General features: G+C 50.3%; 1 protein-coding gene across 1 annotated transcript in view; it reads left to right on the top strand.

The window, feature by feature from the left end:
- Positions 1-22,292, top strand: part of LOC147106467 (guanylyl cyclase inhibitory protein) — a 28,158-nt gene that overhangs the window by 232 nt on the left and 5,634 nt on the right. The window contains exons 2-4 of the mRNA XM_086009763.1: positions 3,919-4,051; positions 17,127-17,276; positions 18,101-18,206. Of these exons, the coding sequence (XP_085865889.1) occupies positions 3,919-4,051; positions 17,127-17,276; positions 18,101-18,206 (389 nt within the window). The remainder of the gene's footprint in view (positions 1-3,918; positions 4,052-17,126; positions 17,277-18,100; positions 18,207-22,292) is intronic.

Below are 22,292 nucleotides of genomic sequence, written 5' to 3' on the forward strand. Positions count from 1 at the left end.
AGGCAGTAGGTTGTGGGTTCAAGTCCCACTCCAGGACACTTAAGCACAAAAATCTAGGCTGACACTCAGTACTGAGGGAGTGCTGCACTGTCGGAGGTGCTGTCTTTCAGATGAGATGTTAAACTGAGGTCCTGTCTGCTCTCTCTGGTGAATGTAAAAGATCCTGTGGGCACTATTTCGAAGAGCAGGGGAGTTCTCCCCGGTGTCCTGGGCCAATATTTATCCCTCAACAAACATCACTAAAACAGATTATCTGGTCATTATCACATTGCTGTTTGTGGGAGCTTGCTGTCTGCATAATTGGCTGCCGCGTTTCCTACATTACAACAGTGACTACACTTCAAAAAGTACTTCATTGGCTGTAAAGCGCTTTGGGACGTCCTGAGATTGTGAAAGGCGCTGGAGAAATGCAAGTCTTTATTGTTTTTAGTAAATAGTGGGAAATTAGAGCAGACTCGTAACTGTACAGGAAACAGTGGAATAAGAAGCTACAGCACAGAGGAATTCTGCATGAATAATTGCTTCCGATAAAAGTGCTTACAGTATCTCAGTGTTGTGGTGCTTTATCACAAGGCTGCAGTATTTTCGCAGATTTGATAATTTAAAAAAAACACTTCATTTTCATAAACTCCAGGGTAACTTCAAGTTGGTAAACAGCAACTGCAAGTGCTGGAAATGGACTGATACTCAACTGTGGAGATAAAAAATGAGTTAATATTTCAGGCCATTCGAACTATTAACACAGGTTGCCTAGACCAGCACTTTCTGTTCTGCTTTCAGATGACCAGCTGCAGTTTTTTTGTTGCAGTTTTTGAGCAAAGCTACAAACAACATCTACAGCCTCACAACACAATGTGGTGCATTCCAAAATACAGTGGTCAGGACACAAAGCGTCACGCAATGAAAGAAAGAAAGAAAGAAAGAAAGACTTGCATTTCTATAGCGCCTTTCACAACCACCAGATGTCCCAAAGCGCTTCACTGCCAATGAAGTACTTTTTGAAGTGTAGTCACTGTTGTAATGTGGGAAACGTGGCAAGAGAATTTGCGTACAGCAAGCTCCCACAAACAGCAATGTGATAATGACCAGATAATCTGTTTTAGTGATTGTTGAGCGATAAACATTGGCCAGGACACCGGGGAAAACGCCCCTGCTCTTCGAAATAGTGGGTGTGGGGTCTTTTACGTCTGCCTGAGAGGCCAGATGAAGCCTCGGTTTAACGTCTCACTTGAAAGATGGTGCCTCCGACAGTGCAGCACTCACTCAGTACTGCCCCTCTGACAGTGTAGCACTCCCTCAGTACTGCCGCTCCGACAGTGCAGCACTCCCTCAGTACTGCCCCTCCGTCAGGGCAGCGCTCCCTCAGTACTGCCCCTCCAACAGTGTAGCACTCCCTTAGTACTGCCCCTCCGACAGTGCAGCACTCCCTCAGTACTGCCCCTCCGACAGGGCAGCACTCCCTCAGTACTGCCCCTCCAACAGTGTAGCACTCCCTTAGTACTGCCCCTCCGACAGTGCAGCACTCCCTCAGTACTGCCCCTCCGACAGTGCAGCACTCCCTCAGTACCGCCCCTCCGACAGTGCAGCACTCCCTCAGTACTGCCCCTCCATCAGGGCAGCACTCCCTCAGTACTGACCCTCCGACAGTGCAGCACTCCCTCAGTACTGCTCCTCTGACAGTGTAGCACTCCCTCAGTACTGACCTTCCGACAGTGCAGCACTCCCTCAGTACTGCCCCTCCGTCAGGGCAGCACTCCCTCAGTACTGCCCCTCCGTCAGGGCAGCGCTCCCTCTGTACTGCCCCTCCGACAGTGCAGCACTCCCTCAGTACTGCCCCTCCGACAGTGTAGCACCCTCTCAAGACTGACCCTCCGACAGTGCAGCACTCCCTCAGTACTGCCCCTCTGACAGTGTAGCACTCCCTCAGTACTGACCCTCCGACAGTGCAGCACTCCCTCAGTACTGCCCCTCCGACAGTGTAGCACTCCCTCTGTACTGCCCCTCCGACAGTGCAGCGCTCCCTCAGTACTGCCCCTCCATCAGTGCAGCGCTCCCTCAATACTGCCATTCCATCAGGGCAGCACTCCCTTAGTACTGCCCCTCCGAGAGTGTAGCGCTCCCTCTGTACTGCCCCTCCGACAGTGCAGCACTCCCTCAGTACTGCCCCTCCGACAGTGCAGCACTCCCTCAGTACCATCCCTCCGACAGTGCAGCACTCCCTCAGTACTGCCCCTCCGACAGTGCAGCACTCCCTCAGTACCGCCCCTCCGACAGTGCAGCGCTCCCTCGGTACTGCCCCTCCGGAGCGCTGCACTGTCGAAGATGCCGTCTTTCAGATGAAACATTAAATCGAGGCCCTGTCTGCCCTCTCAGGTGGATGTAAAGGATCCTGTGGCACTATTTTGATGAAGAGCAGGGGGAGTTCTCCCCGGTGTCCTCCCCGGTGTCCTGGCCAATATTTATCCCTCAATCAACATCATTTAAAGACAGATGATCTGGTCATTATCACATTGTTGTTTGTGGGAGCTTACTGTGCGCAAATTGGCTGCCACATTTCCTACATTACAACACTTCAAAAGTACTTCATTGGCTGTGAAGAGCTTTGGGACATCCTGGGGTGGTGAAAGGCGCTATAGAAATGCAAGTTCTTGCTTTCTTACAGAATTTGATGAAATGTCCCTCAAACTACAATGGTTTTTATTTACAAAAATAATCTTCCAATATTCTCAGCTTGTCAGTAACACCAAATTTTCCTACTCTCCGGCCTCACTCTGGAGCAACTCCTTGTCCAATTCACGATTTAATTCCACCTCATCGATTAGGCAAGTTCTTTCTTTCTTTACGTGATGGATCTGAGTTTGGATTGGTTCAGCCGTGTAACATTTGGACCCGGGGTGACACCCACATCCCGAGGAAGAATTAAAAAAATTAAAATCACCAAATGAAGCTAAAGCCCGCACTAAGGTGGATCATCCTGGCCCTCGGCTTCAGCCAATCCGGCCACGGCTGCCCCGGCGTGGGCACCGCTCTCGCCGAGACCCACAGGTCAGGAGTCGGAGGCATCAGCGCCAAGGCTGAGAACCAATCACCAGGAGCGCAGTAGCGCAAGGCCAGTGACACAGACGGTCAGCGGTCACTCAGTGCATTTACAAAGCAATGGACTCTCCGTAAGACGATCGCAGCCATTCTGTCGGTGGCCGGTTGATTAACTTCTGAAATTGGTTCAATGGATTCTGTTTTTATTGGATTTTTTTGCATTTTGCATCACGCTCTTGCGTTTTGTTAATCAACAGAAATTCTCAGAACTCACTAATTAGCGGGTGTGTTGTGAACCACAGACTTGAAGGAATGAAATACATTGGGAGTCAAACTTTCTCTTATTCACTCGGGATATATTTCTGCACTCTGATATGTGAAGAGAACGAAAGAAAGACTTGCAGTGACGCAGCGCCTTTCACCACCTTGGGTCGTCCCAACGTACTTTTGAAGTGTGGTCACTGTTGTAATTTAGGTAACGCAGCAGCCAATTTGCGCACAGCAAGATCCCACAAAGCGCAATGAGATAAATGACCTGATAATCTGTTTTAGGTGCTGGTTGAGGAATGAATGTTGGGCCAGGACACCGGGGAGAACTCCCCTGCTCTTCTTTGAAATAGTGGCAGCGGGATCTTTTACATGCACCCGAGAGAGCAGATGCGGCCTCGGTTTAGCGTCTCATCCAAAAGACGGCACCGCCGACAGTGCGGCGCTCCCTCAGTACTGCACTGGAGTCTCCGCCTAGAGTTGTGCCCAAGTCTCATGGAGTGGGATGCGAACCCATGACCTTCTGACTCAGAGACTAAAGTGTTACTCCCTGAGCCACAGATGAATATTGCAAAGTACACTGTTTTTTAAGTTAAAAGTATTATTTTATTACAGAAAATTCATCAAGGAATGTCCAAGTGGGCTGATCACCCTTCATGAGTTCAGGCGACACTTTTGTGATGGGACTGCGGGTCCAAAGTCCTCCGAATATGCCGAGCAGATCTTCAGGACTCTGGATGACAACAGGGTAAAACAGACAAGCATCAACAGTGCTGATCTTTCTCCTCTGCTTCTGTTTACATAGGGTATACGGCACAGATAAAGGCCATTCGGCCCAACCAGCCCATGCCGGCATTTATGCTCCACTCGAACCTCCTCCCGTCTTTCCTCATCTAACCCTATCAGCATAACCCTCTATTCCTCCTCTCCCTATCTCTGTAACCAACCCTACAACCCTCTGAGATCTTTGTGTTGCTCAAAATTCTGGCCTCTTCCTTTGCTCCACCATTGGCGGCCGTGTCTTCTGCTGCCTGGGCCCTAAGTTCTGGAATTCCCTCCCTAAACCTCTCCGCCTCTCTCTCCACCTTTAAGTTGTTGTTTAAAACCTCCCTGTTTGACCAAGCTTTTGGTCACCTGCCCTAATATCTCCTTATGTGGCTCGGTGTCAAATTTTGTCTGATTTACGCCTTGGGACGTTTTACTACGTTAAAGGCGCTATATAAATACACGTTGGTGTTGATATTATTTTGCCCTTATACCAGACCTATGATGAATTGTTCCTAATTTAAGATTATTTTGAATCACCTTGACCTGAGGATTTTATCCCTTGAGATATGATGATCACACCTCATGTTGGCCTCACCTCATGCCATGCCAGCCCGTCCCTTTAATGTGCTCTCACTCAGCTTGACCGGCTCCTCCCCACCCTGACACTGTCTCTCACAACTTGCCCTCTATTTCCAAACCAGTTTTCACTCTCTCGGTTGGGATCCTTTTCTTACATTAGCCTCGAAGTGATTATTGATTATCGGTGATCGAATGCTGAATGTGTTTGTACGACGTTCTTTAATTTTGCTAGTTCAGCGGGAGTCATGAGCCTATTTAAAGTAAATAGTTAACGCCTGGATTATAATAACAGACTGAGGAACATCGCTCCAACGCATTGCGCATTCACCCACTAACATCAACAACAATCATTTCTAGGCTGTTGCTTCACTCGCTGGGATCTCAGTTCTGAGTGCCAGGATTCCAATATCAGCTACTGACACACTTGCACTAAATCCCTCTGGACGCTTTTTAACGCCATTTACTTTAATTGACTTAATGCCCGCATGAAAAGAATCACATGGAGACATTTAGTACGAGAACATGAAGTGTTCATTTGGGAACAGCACAAGTCCTGGTGGATGCTCTATTAAAGCCACCCTTGCAGAGAAGGGCTGAAGAACATTTTGGTCTTTTTCCTTTTTTCCTTTACATTGAATTACAGAGTATTTACAGCACAGAACCAGGCCACTCAGCCCGAGAGGTCCGTGCCGGTGTTTATGCTCCACACCAGCCTCCTCCCACCCCTCTTCAGCTCACCCCGTCAACACATCCTTCTATTCCTCTCTCCCTCATGTGGTTCTGTAGCTGCCCCTTAACTGTATCTCTGCTATTCACCTCAACCACTCCCTGTGGTAGCGAGTTCCACACTCTAACCACTTTCTGAGGAAAGAGACTCTCTTTAAGATGCAGTGGAAGGAAAAGCTCGTGTTGCAGAAGATGAGTGTCCAAGGAGTTCTCCTTCATGTTTCAGAGCCCCTAGGGCATGCAATGGAAGGGCTCCCTGAGCTCGCTGACCCACACTGGCTCCCGGTCTGACAGCGCCTCAATTTAAAAATTCTCATCCTTGTGTTCAAATCCCTCCATGGCCTCGCCCCTCCCTATCTCTGGAACCTCCTCCAGCTCCACAATCCCCCGAGATATCTACTAACTCATTAATGGAACCTGGAGGGATAGATCTGTGACTGGTTCTGGGATTCTTCTCACTCTCCTCCTGAAAACCATTGCCCCAACAGGTGGTCTGTGAGGAGCAGCAAGAAGTAGCTCTGGGAATCTATGCAGTCTTACCAGGGTAAACCCCAGCAGCAGCTTAGGGGTACGACAGCATAGTGGTTCTGTTACTAGATTAGATCTGGACTAATGATCCTGAGACGTAGGAGTTCAAACCCCACCACTAGCAGCTGGGCAGTTTAAATTCAATTAGTTAAATAAATCTGGAATAAAACGCTAGTGTCAGTTATGGTGACCATGAAACTACCGGATTGTCATAAAAACCCACCTGGTTCACTGATGTCCTTTAGGGAAGGAAATCTACCGCCCTTACCCAGTCTGGCCGACATGTGACTCCAGACCCACAGCCAATGTGGTTGACTTTTAACTGTCCTCTGAAATGGCCCAGCGACCCACGCAGTTGCCAGGAAGGTGGCTCACCACCACCTTCTCGTGGGCAATTAGGGATGGCAATGAATGCCGGCCTTGCCAGTGACGCCCACATCCCAGGAACGAATTTTTAAAAATCCCTGGGGGCTCTCTAAACCTTGTAAGGGGTGGTGTGTGTTGGCAGCTTCACCTCTGACTCCCTTGAGCAGTTTGAATCACTCCCACTCCTTTGGTTCTAGACTTTGGACTTATTTCGGAGTCGTAATGAAAGTGCAACAGACACCTGGGTTGGTCAAAAGGATTTAGATCTTTATTTTGAGACAGGAAAATATACAATACAATAAAATCTTATACTCTAAAAGGGTGGGGAACACTCGGAATATGCGAGGGAGAATTACAATATACAAAAATCCCTTACCCTCCCAACCCCACTATCCTAGCTAGGTAGAAATCCAGAGGACCAGGAAATGCTCACCAAAACGACTCTCTTGACAGATTGTAGAGTTTCGCGATTTCGGGGTTCTCCTTAGTTGTGGCAGTTGGGGCCTGCCGTACCCCGGACGTGGTAGAAGACTGCACCTGCGTTGGGTCTTCAGTTTGGGTTTGTCCGCTGATTCGGTTAGCTGCGTAGTTGGATGAATCATGTGAGTAGACAAATTTCTTTAGTTAGGTAAAGTTTTTGGGGTCTTTTGTGTCAAAATCTTTCCCAGGGGTAAGTCAGACTAGCCTGTAGAGTGGAAACAAGTTTTTGATTTTTGAACTTTCAGCGGTTGGTTTCTTGTTGGTCGCGGTGGCCCAATATTATCTGGTTGGTGGTAATATTGGTAGTTGTTGGTTCCTTGACGCCTTTGGTTGCCGCGACTTTCTTTTTCTTCTTCTTTCTTCAAGTCTCCGATTCTCCGACTAAGAACGGTAATGATGATATCTTTTTCTGAACCGTACTTTTCTCTCCTGTACTGAACTTACTCGATCTTACTCGAACTGTACTGAACTCCTTCTCCGATCTTGCCGACTGTTTCACTGAACAAGCATACCTCAATTATACTGGTTTGAGGCCTGGCTTATCTGACCGCCAAATCTCTGGTTTCTTTGTTGAGTTTTGGCGGGCTCGTTATTTTTAATGGCCCAGAAATTTGGCTCTCCCCGGGTGAGTACGCATGGGGTACTCACCCGTAGGCCGAATGGAATTGCCGGTTTCCCGCATGCACTGCGCATGCGCGGGAAACCGGCACTTCCGATCCTCTGAACAAAGAGGTTCAGAGGTCGAATGCACGCGCAGGGGAGGCTGCGCGTGCACTTTGAACTTAGGTTATTTTTACAGGTTTTCCCGGGAGGGTAAGCCTGCAGGATTTACACATTTAAAAAGCAGGCGTAAGGCCTGCTTTTTGCAAGGTAAGTGGTCAATTAATTAAAATGAAAACATTTTTTCCACAGGTTTATTATTTTTAAATACTTTAAAGCAAGGTAAGTTTATTTTTTGCCCCGTTATAATATAAAATTATTTTTTTCAACAATTTAAATTATAGTTTAAAATAATTATTTAATGTAATTGATAGTTTATTTAAAAAGTGTGATTTAAAAAAAAAATTATTTGAAGGTTTACTGCTATTTTGGGCCCGTAGTATTTATAAGTTTTGACAGGTCTACCTGTCAATCTTATGAATGGGCTTTTCCCTCCTCCGATTGGCTGCCCATGGCTCACGTGATCCCAGGGGACGCATCGCACTAACTACGCCCCTGGGACACGCAAGCACAGCGTACCGGCAGCTGGGCCAGGCCCGGAGCGGAATTCCACGTGGGCCCACAGCTCAACTGCTGGCACGCAAGGTAAGTGCAGGTCGGGGGCTTACACCCGCGGGAAGCCCCCGACCCGAATTTCTGGGCCAATATGTTTTAAAACTTTAACGAGCTTCGGGGATGGCCCATCTAACTTTAACGAGCTTTGGGGATGGTCCATCTATTCTTAATTGGCCTTTAACTGGTTTCGGGATTGACTTGAAACCAGTTTAAAATGTAAAACGTTTTGGAAATCTCTCTGATTGGTATTGAACTGCTGTTTGATTGTTGTTTCCTGCTGGGCCATGTTCTTTCTTTTGTTTTGCTGTGGGCATGTACTGTTTTATTCATGTACTTTGGTGACTCTGCGAGTTTTGGCGGGAACAGGTTTTATTGTCTTTATGTAAAGGTTGAGGTGGCCCAGGACATTCCCAGATGGCCTATCCCACCTTCCTTTGTCACAGTTTCTCACATGCCTGAACATGCCTTTTAAACCAGCCAAATCTTCCTGGGGTTTTGATTTTTAAATCCCTTTGGCCCAATATTTCCTTCAAACAGTCCAATATCTCTTCTTTCTTACTTTGGGGGAAATTGTGTAATTTTGCGAGCCTTACACACCCCCTGTGATACTTTATAGCACTATAGTATCATGCAGATGTGAGCAAAATTTTCTGATCCTCGGGAGCCAACCTTCCCCTGTTTTATTTAACTAATACCCAAAACAAAACACTCTCTCCCATTCCCTTTAGGTGTAGTGTTTACCAAAATACACAAGGTAAAAACGTTTATTACATTCACATCCAAGCACGGAGGGGGTCCAACACCCCTGCACCACTTGGAAAAATCACATAAACATAGGAAAAATAAATTGACACACACTCATCAAACTTTATTTTTAATAACGGTCAAGGTTGGTTTTATACCTGGTCATAAACTTTATTTTTGTCCCATGCTCCCTCATGTTGAGAGCGGAGCATCTGGTCCCTTCCTTTGCACTTTGTACACAACAAGTAGAAAACTATGCCCAGCTGACAAACCACTAAAGTGTGTGAAGCCAGCCTAATCCAAGAGGGGACCTCTATATTTTCAAAAATGTCCCACCAGGGTGGAACCACAATATCCAAGATTTTGGCCCCTATCTCGACTGTCTTCTGCTCTAATGTATAGAAATGTTTCTGTGAGATGACCACTGCTTTTAATAGGGCGGTAAGATGTTCTGGTAGAGGGGGAATCTCATAGCCAAAATGTGTCACATAACTTTGCAGGTTGGTGATGTTTTCCCTGACAGTGAGGTGAACAGTTGAGGGTTCAGGGATGGTTACAATCCATTCCTGGGCCACTTAAACTTCTGCCTCGGGTTTAAAACAAAAACTGCTGTCACTCACCGGACACCAGATGTACTGTCCATGCTGGTAGTGGGGCGCACTTGTGGTGACACAATATGTCCCACCCCCTATGAATGCTACCTGTGGGGAAACATGACCTTGTGCCATTACCTCCATGGTACAGTTCACAGGTTGTGCGCCAGCAGCTTTAAACTCGAACTGTGGTCTCGAATAGGCATTCAAGTGCTGGGGACACAGTATTATGTGTGCTCCCCGGCTCCAGCACCCGGAGAGGTCTGTACCTATCATAGTGTGATGAAATATTCCATTCATCACTCATCAGTATTTCCCTGCCTGTGACTGTGGTTGGTTTCAGTTTCATTTCCATTGTATTGTACTGTGTGTAGGGCTCCGCCCATACCTGGCTCCTATGTAAGCTGGCCCAGCCTGCAGCACATCCAGTACGGCAGACCTCTGGATGGAAGATACATTCTCCTCTGTGTGTTACCTTCTAAGTCAATAAAAGCCTTGTTTTGTTTCGCTAACATCGAGTCTCGGATTTATTGAGGCACATCAATTTTATTGACTTAATTTTCAACACAATGGATCAACTCTTGAAACCCGAACGTTTGGATTTGGACCAGCATGCTTCGGACGCATCGGCACGCTTCGGACACTGGTTTATGTGTATGGAATTCTTCCTGGACAATTCCGCAGCCGTCAAAGACGCTACGGACGCTGCGAGTATGAAACTCGGAATTCTGCGGAATTGGGTAAGCCACCGGGTTTACCCCCTCATCCAAGACGCCGACACGTACCCGGCCGCCTGCGACATCTTAAAGGCGCATTACCAGCAGCCTACGAATGAGGTGTATGCTAGGCATCTGCTCGCTACTCGCGCACAGCGACCTGGGGAATCGGTGGAGGAGTTCCTAGGCACCCTGAAAACGCTTGGCAAAGACTGCAAGTGCCAAGATGTAAAAGCCGCAGTGTACACTGACGAGCTTGTTCGCGATGCCTTTATCACAGGCCTCAGCTCCACTTACATCCGGCAGAGACTGCTGGAAAAAACGGGATTGGACCTGAAACAGGCTGCGGACACAGCACGATCCCTGAATGTGGCCCAGAGAAACTCGGACGCCTACTCTTCAGCCCGCGCCGTCCACGCCGCCACGTGTGCACCAAGGGCGCCGCCATCTTGGAAGGCACCTTCCCCGCCCGGCAGCCCGACACCGTCGGGGCCCCGCTCTCCCCCCAGAAGCCCTACGACAGCCGCGACGCGTTGGGGACCCAACTGCTACTTCTGCGGGCAGCCGAAGCACACCAGAAACCTGTGCCCGGCAAAAGGCACCACCTGCTTTAAGTGCGGTAAGAAGGGGCACTTCGGGAAGGTGTGCAGAGGGAACCCCGCCGGAAAACCCGCCACCGCCGCGTGTGCGCCGTGGGAGCGGCCATCTTGGATGCCATCTTGCCCGACCTCGTGGGGTCCGCCATCTTGTGAGCAGACAGCGTGGACGCCATCTTGTCTCGATCAGGGCCCTACAGTGGCATCGGTCACAGTGGACCAGACCAGGCCGCACCCGCTATCCAAATCAATGGTGGACATCGAGGTAAACGGGTGCAGGGTTAAATGTTTAATTGACAGTGGAAGCACGGAGAGTTTTATCCACCCTGAACTGGTACAACAACTCTCCCTAAAGGTGGTCCCTACTCAGGGTACCATCTCTATGGCTGATAAAACCCAGACATCGACCATTATGGGTTACTGCACGGTACAATTGTCCATTAACGGAACTGTATACGATAATTTTAAAGTATTAATCATGAAGAATCTATGTGCGAGCGTGATCTTGGGCCTGGATTTCCAGTGCTACCACCAAAGCATCACGCTCAATTACGGTGGGTCCCAGCCGCCCCTCACAGTGTGCGGTCTGGCTACCCTGAAGGTAAAGCCGCCTTCGCTATTCGTGAACCTTACCCCTAACTGCCGGCCAATAGCGACCAAAAGCAGGAGGTACAGCTGGGAGGACAGGCGGTTTATCACGACCGAGGTAGACAGGCTCCTGAAAGAGCACATTATTGAACGCAGCAATAGCCCGTGGCGTGCCCAAGTGGTGGTGGTAAGGGGTAGCGAGAAGAAACGGATGGTGATCGACTATAGCCAAACGATCAACAGGTACACCCAACTAGATGCCTACCCGCTACCCCGCATATCAGAAATGGTGAACCAAATCGCCCAATACCGGGTGTTCTCCACCATCGACCTCAAGTCAGCGTACCACCAGCTCCCTATCAGACCAGAGGATCGCCCGTACACCGCCTTCGAGGCGAACGGACACCTCTACCAATTCCTCAGAGTCCCCTTTGGGGTGACGAATGGGGTCTCGGTCTTCCAGAGGGAGATGGACCGCATGGTCGATGACCACCACTTGCAGGCAACCTTCCCCTACCTCGACAATGTCACCATCTGCGGTCACAACCAGCAGGATCACGACTCGAACCTCGAGAGGTTCCTGAAAACCGCACAAAAACTCAACCTCACCTACAACGAGGACAAGTGCGTTTACAACACCACACGCCTCTGCATACTAGGCAGCGTGGTGGAGAATGGGGAAATCGGACCAGACCCCGACCGATTGCGCCCCCTACGGGAGCTGCCCCTGCCCAACACTCCCAAAGCCCTGAAAAGGTGCCTGGGGTCATTTTCTTATTATTCCCAATGGGTCCCCAACTACTCCGACAAAGCCCGCCCCGTCTTGAAAGCATCCTCTTTTCCGCTCTCTGCTGAGGCCCATGCCGCCTTCAAAAGCATTAAGCAGGATATTGAGCGGGCCACGCTACAGGCAGTGGACGAGAACACTCCCTTTCAAGTGGAAAGTGATGCGTCTGACTTTGCCTTGGCGGCCACCCTCAACCAGGCGGGGCGGCCCGTAGCTTTCTTCTCGAGGACCCTCCAAGGGCCCGAGATCAGACACTCCTCCATAGAAAAGGAGGCCCAAGCCATCGTGGAGGCAGTGCGCCACTGGCGCCACTACCTAGCCGGCAAACGCTTCACCCTACTTACCGACCAGCGGTCGGTAGCGTTTATGTTCAATAATAAACAGAGGGGGAAGATTAAAAATGATAAGATTCTTAGGTGGCGGATCGAGCTCTCCACCTTCGATTATGACATCATTTACCGGCCAGGGGCCCTTAACGAATCCCCCGACGCCCTCTCACGAGGGATGTGTGCCAGCGCCACCGGGGATCGGCTACAGACCCTCCACAATGACCTCTGCCACCCAGGGGTCACGCGGCTGTTCCACTTCATAAAGTCCCGCAACTTACCCTACTCGATTGAGGAAGTTCGGTCCCTGACCAGGAACTGTCGCACTTGCGCTGAGTGCAAGCCTCGGTTCTACTGCCCAGATAGAGCCCACTTAATCAAAGCTACACGGCCCTTTGAGCGGCTCAGCTTAGATTTCAAGGGCCCCCTCCCGTCCGTCGACCGCAATGTTTACTTCCTGAACATTGTGGACGAATACTCTCGTTTCCCATTCGCCTTCCCCTGCCCAGACATGACCAGCGCCACGGTCATTAAATGCCTCAACAGCCTGTTCTGCCTGTTCGGTATGCCGAGCTACATCCATACGGATAGGGGGGGCGTCCTTCATGAGTGAAGAGCTACGCCAGTACATGCTGTCCAGGGGGATCGCCACGAGCCATACCACCAGCTACAACCCCCGGGGTAACGGTCAAGTGGAGCGAGAGAACGGGACAGTATGGAAAGCAGTCACTCTAGCTCTAAGGACCAAAGGCCTCCCTATCTCCCGCTGGCAGGAAGTCCTCCCAGATGTGCTCCATTCGATACGGTCGCTATTGTGTACTGCCACTAATGCCACGCCTCACGAGCGAATGTTTGTCTTTCCCCGGAAATCCACCTCAGGCGTATCCATGCCGTCATGGCTCTCCACCCCAGGTCCGGTATTCATGCGAAGGCATGTGAGGGGCCACAAGACGGACCCTCTCATGGAGTCAGTGCACCTACTCCACGCCAACCCCCAATACGCGTATGTCCGGCACGCCGACGGAAGGGAGGACACTGTGTCCATAAAAGACGTCACCCCAGCCGGTAATGACAACAACCACGACAACAGCAGCAACAACGACCACAGCAACTCTTACCCACCCACTACTCTTTCATCACCCCCGGAAGAACATCGACCAACGGTACCCCCACCAACTGCCCCTTCAACAACCCTGGCGGCACCCCCGGCAGAGACCCAGGAGGCCACCGGGGACACCCAGCCGACACCCGCGGCACCACAACAGCCACGTCGGTCGCAGAGGACTATCAAACCCCCGAACAGACTAAATCTATAGAAGGGGTGAATGTGATGAAATATTCCATTCATCACTCATCAGTATTTCCCTGCCTGTGACTGTGGTTGGTTTCAGTTTCATTTCCATTGTATTGTACTGTGTGTAGGGCTCCGCCCATACCTGGCTCCTATGTAAGCTGGCCCAGCCTGCAGCACATCCAGTACGGCAGACCTCTGGATGGAAGATACATTCTCCTCTGTGTGTTACCTTCTAAGTCAATAAAAGCCTTGTTTTGTTTCGCTAACATCGAGTCTCGGATTTATTGAGGCACATCACATAGCGTGCTCCCATTTCATGACATAAGGTGGGACCTCTGCAAAACAGACGGTGCACCCCCTTGAATGATCCCAATGTTCTCCACCCTGTATACCGGTGCGGGTTGGGCTGTTCCACCTATGACCGACATCTTCACTACTATCCCCATGATAGTGTGATTGGAACGTCCACAATCCACTGGGACAGGGTAGGCTTCAGAGGCTAGGTGGAGCAGACACGGGCTCAGCGAATTACTAAATGGGTGGAAGGCTGCGAGGTGCTTGTTGCTAATCCAGGAGGGGACTAAACCTTGTTTTAATTCCTCCAGGTTGCTGCAGCCCTCGCCCAGCAACCATGCCCCGTATAGCACGCACACCTCATTCTGTGCAGCTTGATCTGAAGCATTCCTGTCCTCCCGTATAAGTGCATTTACTGTTTTGGGGTGTCTTTCCAGCTCAGCTATTATCTCTTTTAAATGGACCATCATAGCCTGGTCCTCATGTAGCTCTGAGCCCACCACTGTGTTCTCTCTGTTAGGAGTTTTCTTAACTGGGTCTTTAAACCATTTATCTGGGTTTGCAGCTTTATATCATCTAGGCTGTTTATCACTGAGGATCCTGTACTATAGGCAGTGAAAATATAATTCCAGGTTCCTCTTTTTGTCTCCCCGCGCCCATATTATGCTCAGGATGTAAACTGTACAGTTTCACTTTGTCTACACTGGCAAAGTCGAATTCATAACATTTTCTAAACATTTCCTTCAACAGGGCTTGTTACAACTGTTCTGTCTCTTTAGAGCACCACTCAGGTAAGTGTACCTCGGTCAGGTTCAGGATCACTGAGGCCACTGCATAGTGTACCCTCTGGTACAGCAACTTGTCAGTTGGCAATAGGACTAACCCATTCCCTGGTCCCTTGGTGGTGGTAGGACACCTCTGGTCTATAGTCCGTGATGTCATGGTCGTGGGCAGTGGCTTCCGGGGGCGGGCTACAAGTTCAGTGGCATTCACTGGAATCGGGGAGTGTGGGATCGCACGCATGCAGGCTGGAATCCCACTCCATCCCCTCCCCAGCATCTTGCCATTGCCGGTGGAAAATGATGGACACGCCTGTGGGGCAGACCTTCTCTGACCCCCACATACAGACATAAATCCCCTGATCCGGTTCCCACCACTTGTCCCAACACACACTCAGTCCCCCTCGGGTCCCTGTAATCGTCCGATGGGTATTGTTCCCCAATCGTTCCCAATTGACTGCGGGGTTTCCTATATCCTTGCTCAGCTTTCTGAGCCACCACCACCTATCCAGGGGAACCTGTCCCTTGCATGTCAAACACACACATTTCCCCTCGGTGACACTGATCCTTGTGGCAACGATCTGTACCCTGGGGTATGGGATGGAGGCCTCCCCGTAAGTGAACCCGGTCTGGCTGGAGTACTGAGTTGAGTTAGGCCCCAACCACCTTGGCCACCTTCCCTCGTGGAAGTAGATGGCGAGCTCCTCCACACCCCGTTCGTCACCCCCTGCGGTAACGATCAGTGCTCTCTCTCCTGAGCACCCATAAATATGGGAGTTCTTCACGTCTCCTCGATCACTGATGCTCACCCCTACCAGGGCGAGCAGGAGTAGAACCTTTCTCATCCCGATTTCCTTTCTGTAGGGACACACAAACAAAATAGCCATCTCCCGAGAAGGTTCTCTGGCCTGACACAGTTATCAAAATTCAAAACTTAAACTTATACTAAACCAAAATTAAACTACTAAAATCCCAAACTTCCAAACTGTAAAACACACTTAAAATACTTCAGAAAGCTATATACACCCGCCGCCCGTCTCCGGACGGCCAGGCTAATTCCTGATAGGCCTCTGCCTTCTGTGGAATCTGGGCAGCTTGTACGCCTGGGCGTAAGGTGACCTGTGCCACCGGACTCGGAGAGTCCTCCTTAAAACGCCTGGGAGCTTCCCTGAATCCCAGTTAATCAGGGGAGTGTGTCCTTCTGTGTTGCAGCACACTACCCCTTTCTGTGTGGCTGCCGAGTCCCTATCCTGTCCTGTGGGTTCCCCGCAGACTGATGCCGCAGGCTGGGGACCCTTCTCTCTCTCTTTGCCCAACACTACCTCTCCTGTGAGTCCCTGACCTTTGGAGGCTGTAGGCTGGGGATCCGTATCCCTAGACTTGTCCCTGACCTTTGTTTTTCCCTTTCGGTTAAGGGTTCTCCTGGGCCTGGACCGCTTAAAATGATACTCGGGTGGCCAAGGTAGTCTAGGCTGTGGTGTGCGAGGAGACCTTCTTAAGGCTCTGGCTACTGGGGGTGTACCTGAATCCCACTTAATTGGTGGGAGGGCCTCTCCAGTCACACACGTCACTGCCCCCACCTTTGCGGTCTGTGAGTCTGTCAACAAGAGCATCGCTGCAGCCTGAGGCTTTAACCATAAATTCATGAGCTGCAATTATCAGTTCATTTGTTGGGATCCAGAGCATTGTACCTGAAAAGGGGGCAGTACCGAGGGAGCGCCACACTGTCGGAGGGGCAGTACTGAGGGAGAGTCGCACTGTCGGAGGGGCAGTACTGAGGGAGAGTCGCACTGTCGGAGGGGCAGAACTGAGGGAGTGCTGCACTGTCGGAGGGGCAGTACTGAGGGAGCGTCGCACTGTCGGAGGGGCAGAACTGAGGGAGTGCTGCAGTGTCGGAGGGGCTGTACTGAGGGAGCGCCGCACTGTCAGAGGGGCAGTACTGAGGGAGCGCAGCACTGTCGGAGGAGCAGTACTGAGGGAGTGCTGCACTGTCGGAGGGGCAGTACTGAGGGAGCGCCGCGCTGGCGGAGGGGCTGTACTGAGGGAGCGCTGCACTGTCGGAGGTGCTGTCTTTCGGATGAGACATCTCAGGTGGATGTAAAAGATCCCATGACACCAACTGTAGAGCAGGAGAGTGCTCCCCGGTATCCCGGCCAATATTTATAACTCAATTAACAACACCAGAAAGAGATTAGCTGGTCATTTATCTCATTGTTGTTTGTGGGATCTTGCTGCGAGTAAATCGGCTTCAAATGTACTTCATTGACCGTAAAGTGCTTTGGGATATGAAAGGTGCTATATTAATGCCAAGTTCTTTCTCTTTGTATCTCTGGGTTGTTAGCAAGTATGTGGCAGGACTAAGTGCGTTGTGTTTGTGTTTGAAGGATGGGATGGTCGATTATCATGAATATGTGACTGCTGTCAGCCTGCTGATACAGGGCACTCCGGAAGAAAAACTGAAGTGGTCATTTAAACTATACGACAAGGATAAGGATGGAGCAATTAGCCGGGCGGAGATGCTGGAGATTATGCAGGTTGGTTTCTGTTCTGTTACTCATAGGTTCACAAAGGTGAAATTGGTGTTTGGGTGTTAGCGCACAGACTGCCAGCGCCTGTGTGGGAGCGAGCTCGATGTCTTGGCCGCATTCTAGGCCTCAGCCCTCGGGTTTTCTGACTGCCCACCTTCATATTATCAGCCCAATTTGCTCTCTCCTAACCCGCCTGGCGGGAAACTGACGGGATTGGTTCAGCCACTCGATTGACACCCGATTGACACCTGATTGACACCCGATTGACACCCGATTGACACCCAATTGACACCCGATGGACACCCGATGGGCACCCAATTGACACCCGATTGACACCCGATGGACACCCGATGGACACCCGATTGACACCCGATTGACACCTGATTAACACCCGATTGACACCCGATGGACACCCGCCCGAATTTACTTTCAATCGAAGTCAGTGGATTGTAACACCGGGCAAGGTTCATGGGTTTCTCACCGGCTGGGTTAGGCTAACATGATTACAGTCTCAGAGGATCTTTCAACATCTACCTGAGCAGGTGGACAGGGGCCTCCAAAGGACTCCACCTCCAATAATGCTCAAAGGGCTTGAACCCAGAACTCTTCTGATTCAAGAGGCAAGAATGCTCCGCCTGTGCCAAGGTGAGAACATTTAAGAATAGCATCAGATTCTTGCCAATGCAAATAGACAGAAAATGCTCCGAGACTTTGGTTATAATATGAGAGCAAAATCTGGGCTCAGGAAACCTTTTTAAGTTTATTTAATTGCTATATTAATCCACATTGTTTTTAACTCACTTTTAAAAAGTAGTTTTCTCTCCGTGCAGTCGATATATAAAATGAGTGTGGCTGCCTCACTCACTAAAGTTGACCCCCAGACTGCGGAAGAATGTACCAACAGAATGTTCGTTCGACTGGACAAAGACAGAGATGGTGAGTGAAGCTCTGTGTAAGTTGAAGTTAGCCCATTACTTTTCATAGAAGCAGAGAATCGCACAGCGCAGGAGGAGGCCTTTCGGCCCATCGTGCCTGTGCCGGCTCTTTGAACAAGCTCACCGATTAGTCCCACTCCCCCCTGCTCTTTCCCTATAGCCCTGCCTTTAACCTTGCTATGGGGAGAGAGCGGGAATATGGTATTGAGATAGAGGATCAGCCATGATCATGTTGAATGGTGGATCATGCTCGAAGGGCCGAATGGCCGACTCCTGCTCCTATTCTTCTATGTTTCTATGTTACTCTGCCAGTGAGGGTGTAAGTTAAAGTTGTGGCTTATCTCACCTGATTTGCGGACTTTACTAATGATGAATTATATCGACTCTCGATAGATTAGAGGCTCATTTGGATCATTCACGGTTGAAGGAAGCTTTATTCGCACTATTTTCTGGAAACAGTAACTTGTTTTCAGATTTTCTTACCAAAACCCTCAGCCCTGCCTTTGCGACCTCCAGACTCGACTATTCCAACGTTCTCCTGGCCGACCTCCCATCTTCCGCCCTCCATAAACTTCAGCTGATCCAAAGGTCTGCCCGTGTTCAGGCCACTGACGTGGCGGGGGCGAGGCTGGGGGGGGCGGAGACTCAGCACTTTGGGACTTCCTCACACGGTCAGCTTCACAGGTGTAAGTTTGGAGACTGGTATCCCGAATGAGAAGGTGGTGTATCGCCCTCTGGAAGGGCAGAGGTGGGCCTCAACTCGGAGGAGGTGGGGTGGGTGGGAACTGAGCTCCCTGAGGATTCTTGGGATGTGGGCGTCGCTGGCAAGGCCAGCATTTATTGCCCATCCCTAATTGTCCTTGAGAAGGTGGTGGTGAGCCGCCTTCCTGAACCGCTGCAGTCCGTGTGGTGAAGGTGCTCCCACAGTGCTGTTAGGGAGGGAGTTCCAGGATTTTGACCCAGCAACGATGAAGGAACGGCCCGATATATTTCCAAGTCAGGATGGTGTGTGACTTGGAGGGGAACTTGGAGGTGGTGGTGTTCCCATGCACCTGCTGCCCTTGTCCTTCTAGGTGGAAGAGGTCACGGGTTTGGGAGGTGCTGCCAAAGAAGCCTTGGCGAGTTGCTGCAGTGCATCTTGTAGATGGTACACACTGCAGCCACGGTGCGTCGGTGGTGGAGGGAGTGAATGTTTAAGGTGGTGGATGTGGTGCCAATCAAGTGGGCTGCTTTGTCCTGGATGGTGTCGAGTTTCTTGAGTGTTGTTGGAGTAATGTAACTGCAGCGCTCTTACAATAGAGGGGGCCACTTGGGGGAATCCTTCTGCCTGGTCCGGGTGAGCTCCACCAGATGTTCTGAGCTGGTGGGGCAAGGCAGGTGCCCGAGATGTATCCCTAGTGGCCAGCCACATGCAGATCTGGTGTAGAACATAAGAACATAAGACGTAGGAGCAGGAGTTGGTCATTCGGCCCCTCGAGCCTGCTCCGCCATTCAATAAGATCATGGCTGATCTGATCTTGGCCTCAACTCCACTTCCCTGCCCGCTCCCCATAACCCTCGACTCCCTTATCGTTCAAAAATCTGTCTATCTCCACCTTAAATATATTCAATGACCCAGCCTCCACAGCTCTCTGGGGAAGAGAATTCCAAAGATTCACGACCCTCTGAGAGAAGAAATTCCTCCTCATCTCCGATTTAAATGGGTGACCCATTATTCTGAAACTATGCCCCCTAGTTCTAGATTCCCCCACGAGGGAAAACATCCTCTCTGCATCTACCTTGGTATCAAATTGTAAGCGAAGGCATACAATGTTGCCAAGATTGGTGGGAGGCCAGAGGATTGGGAAATTTTTAAAAACCAGCAAAGGATGACTAAAAAAAAATAAAGAGAGTGAAGATGAATTATGAGAGTAAACTAGCAAGAAATATTAAAACAGATAGTAAGAGCTTCTACAGGTATATAAAAAGGAAGAGAGTAGCTAAAGTAAACGTTGGTCCCTTAGAGGATGAGAAGGGGAAATTAATAATGGGGAACGGGGAAATGGCAGAGACTCTGAACAAATATTTTTGGGCCGGATTTTGTCATTGGGGTCGGGTTGGGGGCGGGTCAGGTGGTCGGTGGTTCCCGCTCCCGCCTCCGATGTCAAGCGGGAGAATTTATCAATTTTGCCCTAATTGGGCACTTGATTCCCAGCGTGTGTGAACCCCTGACCCAGTGAGTCTTTTGGTCCTGGAACTCGCCTCTGATGACGTCATTTATGCGGCTGCATTTAAGGCCTGCAAGCAGCCTTGGTTCATTTTCTGCCTTACAACTTTTATTGGAGATACTTCTGAGGGATTTATGGTGCATAGATGTCAGCCTCAAGGTCCAAGGCCGCACCCCGCTTTGATGAGGATTCCCTCCAAGCTCTGGTGGAGGGGGCCAGAGCTCAGAAGGAGGGAAAAACCTCCCCAGCAGACCAAAGCTGTGTGGCTACAAGTGGCCCAGGAGGTCAGTGCAAGATCAATGTGCAGCAGAACCTGGCTGCAGTGCCGAAAGAGGTTTAATGACCTTCTCCGCACAGGAAAAGTGAGTATTACATCACCAAGACCCTCAATCTGCTCCCCATCGCCTCTCATCACCAGCACACTGCATTGTCAACCTCCTCCTCCACATCCCACTTGACCCTTACATCCCTGCACCCTTCACCATTCCCTCTCTCTCTCTGTACACATTCACTGAACTATTCGACTATGCTGCCCTCACACTCCCTATCACTGTGATGCTATGACATCAACTTACAACACACAGGGAGGGCCCTTGGTCTTGTGACCTCACTCTATCTTTGTGTCCTTCTAAGCATCTATGCTATGGAGTCTCTATCATTCTCACTCAAACTCCACTTGTGTCCCTCATTGCAGGAAAAGAGAGCCCACAATAAGAAGGAAAGGGCAAAGACAGGAGGAGGGCCACCCTCAATAGTCCAGCTCACCAGCGCAGAGGAGGCGGTCCTCGAAATCGTGGGAGCCAAGGAAGATGCACAAGTGGGAGACGGACAGTCGGGCACATCAGAGCAAGCAGGTGACAGAATAGTTTTGCATCTCTCTCATTGACATTGCATGAGTGACTGATATTGATTCTGATGCTCTAACAGATTGACTTATGAGCATCTGCACAATTCAATGAGCATGCAACGTTTATATCACATGTCTAACTCTTTCCTTTACTCCCTCACAGGACCATCGACAGCCTCCCTCTCCACTGTCCAGGAGGAACAGCCTGAGCCAGAAGACTCCTCAGAGGAAGCTGCAAACTCTGAGGGCGCAGCATCACTAGAATTCAGCGCACCCAACACCAGCGCAGACACTCACACCTCAGTGGGACCTTCGGGACATAGAGTAGTGTTATCACCTGGTGTATCACAGCTCACAAGTGAGCATCAGCAGATGGTGGAGACATGGACAGCAGTGGAGAGTCCTCGTTGGTCCTAGCTCGGCTCAGCTGCATGTCGACCCTGTGCCTCTGGGTCCATCCAGAAGGAGAGTGGTGCTGGAACTCTAGGAACAGGTGCAGGAGTCTCTGGCAGGTTTTGTCTCCAGGGTCACTGCGAGTGTGGAACGGATGGAGGGGTCCATCGCTAACATGAGCAGAGCCTTTGTGGAGGCATTGGCGCATGAATGCATCACCACGGAAAGGATGGCAACGTCCATGGAAAGGATGGCTAGCTCCGTGGTAAGGCTGGCTACCATAGAGGAGAGGATGGCTACAGCCATGGAGGAGCTAAGTCACCAGGGTCTTGAAAACATGGTCATTGTTCAGAATAGACTGACATCTCTGGAGGAGCGATGGTCAGCTATTGAGCAGAGAAACCAGACCTTCATGGAAGTCCTCTTGAGTAGGACTTCCAGTGCAGAATTGGGTCCTCATGGCCCCCCTGAAGTGCAGCAAGGTGCTGTCAAGCCACTTGCTAGCACTGAAGTGGGGCTGACCCATGAGAGGGATGTTGGTGGCAGACAACAAGGAAGTGGGGGCTCTTCTCCAAGCGCTCACACTCACATGCCACTGCGAAGCCCTCGGTCAGATCCCTCGGTCAAAGCCCCACCAGAG

This window comes from Somniosus microcephalus, chromosome 16, assembly GCF_052327205.1.
Source record: "Somniosus microcephalus isolate GS21.2 chromosome 16, FLI_Smic_1.0, whole genome shotgun sequence".
Classification (NCBI taxonomy): domain Eukaryota; kingdom Metazoa; phylum Chordata; class Chondrichthyes; order Squaliformes; family Somniosidae; genus Somniosus; species Somniosus microcephalus.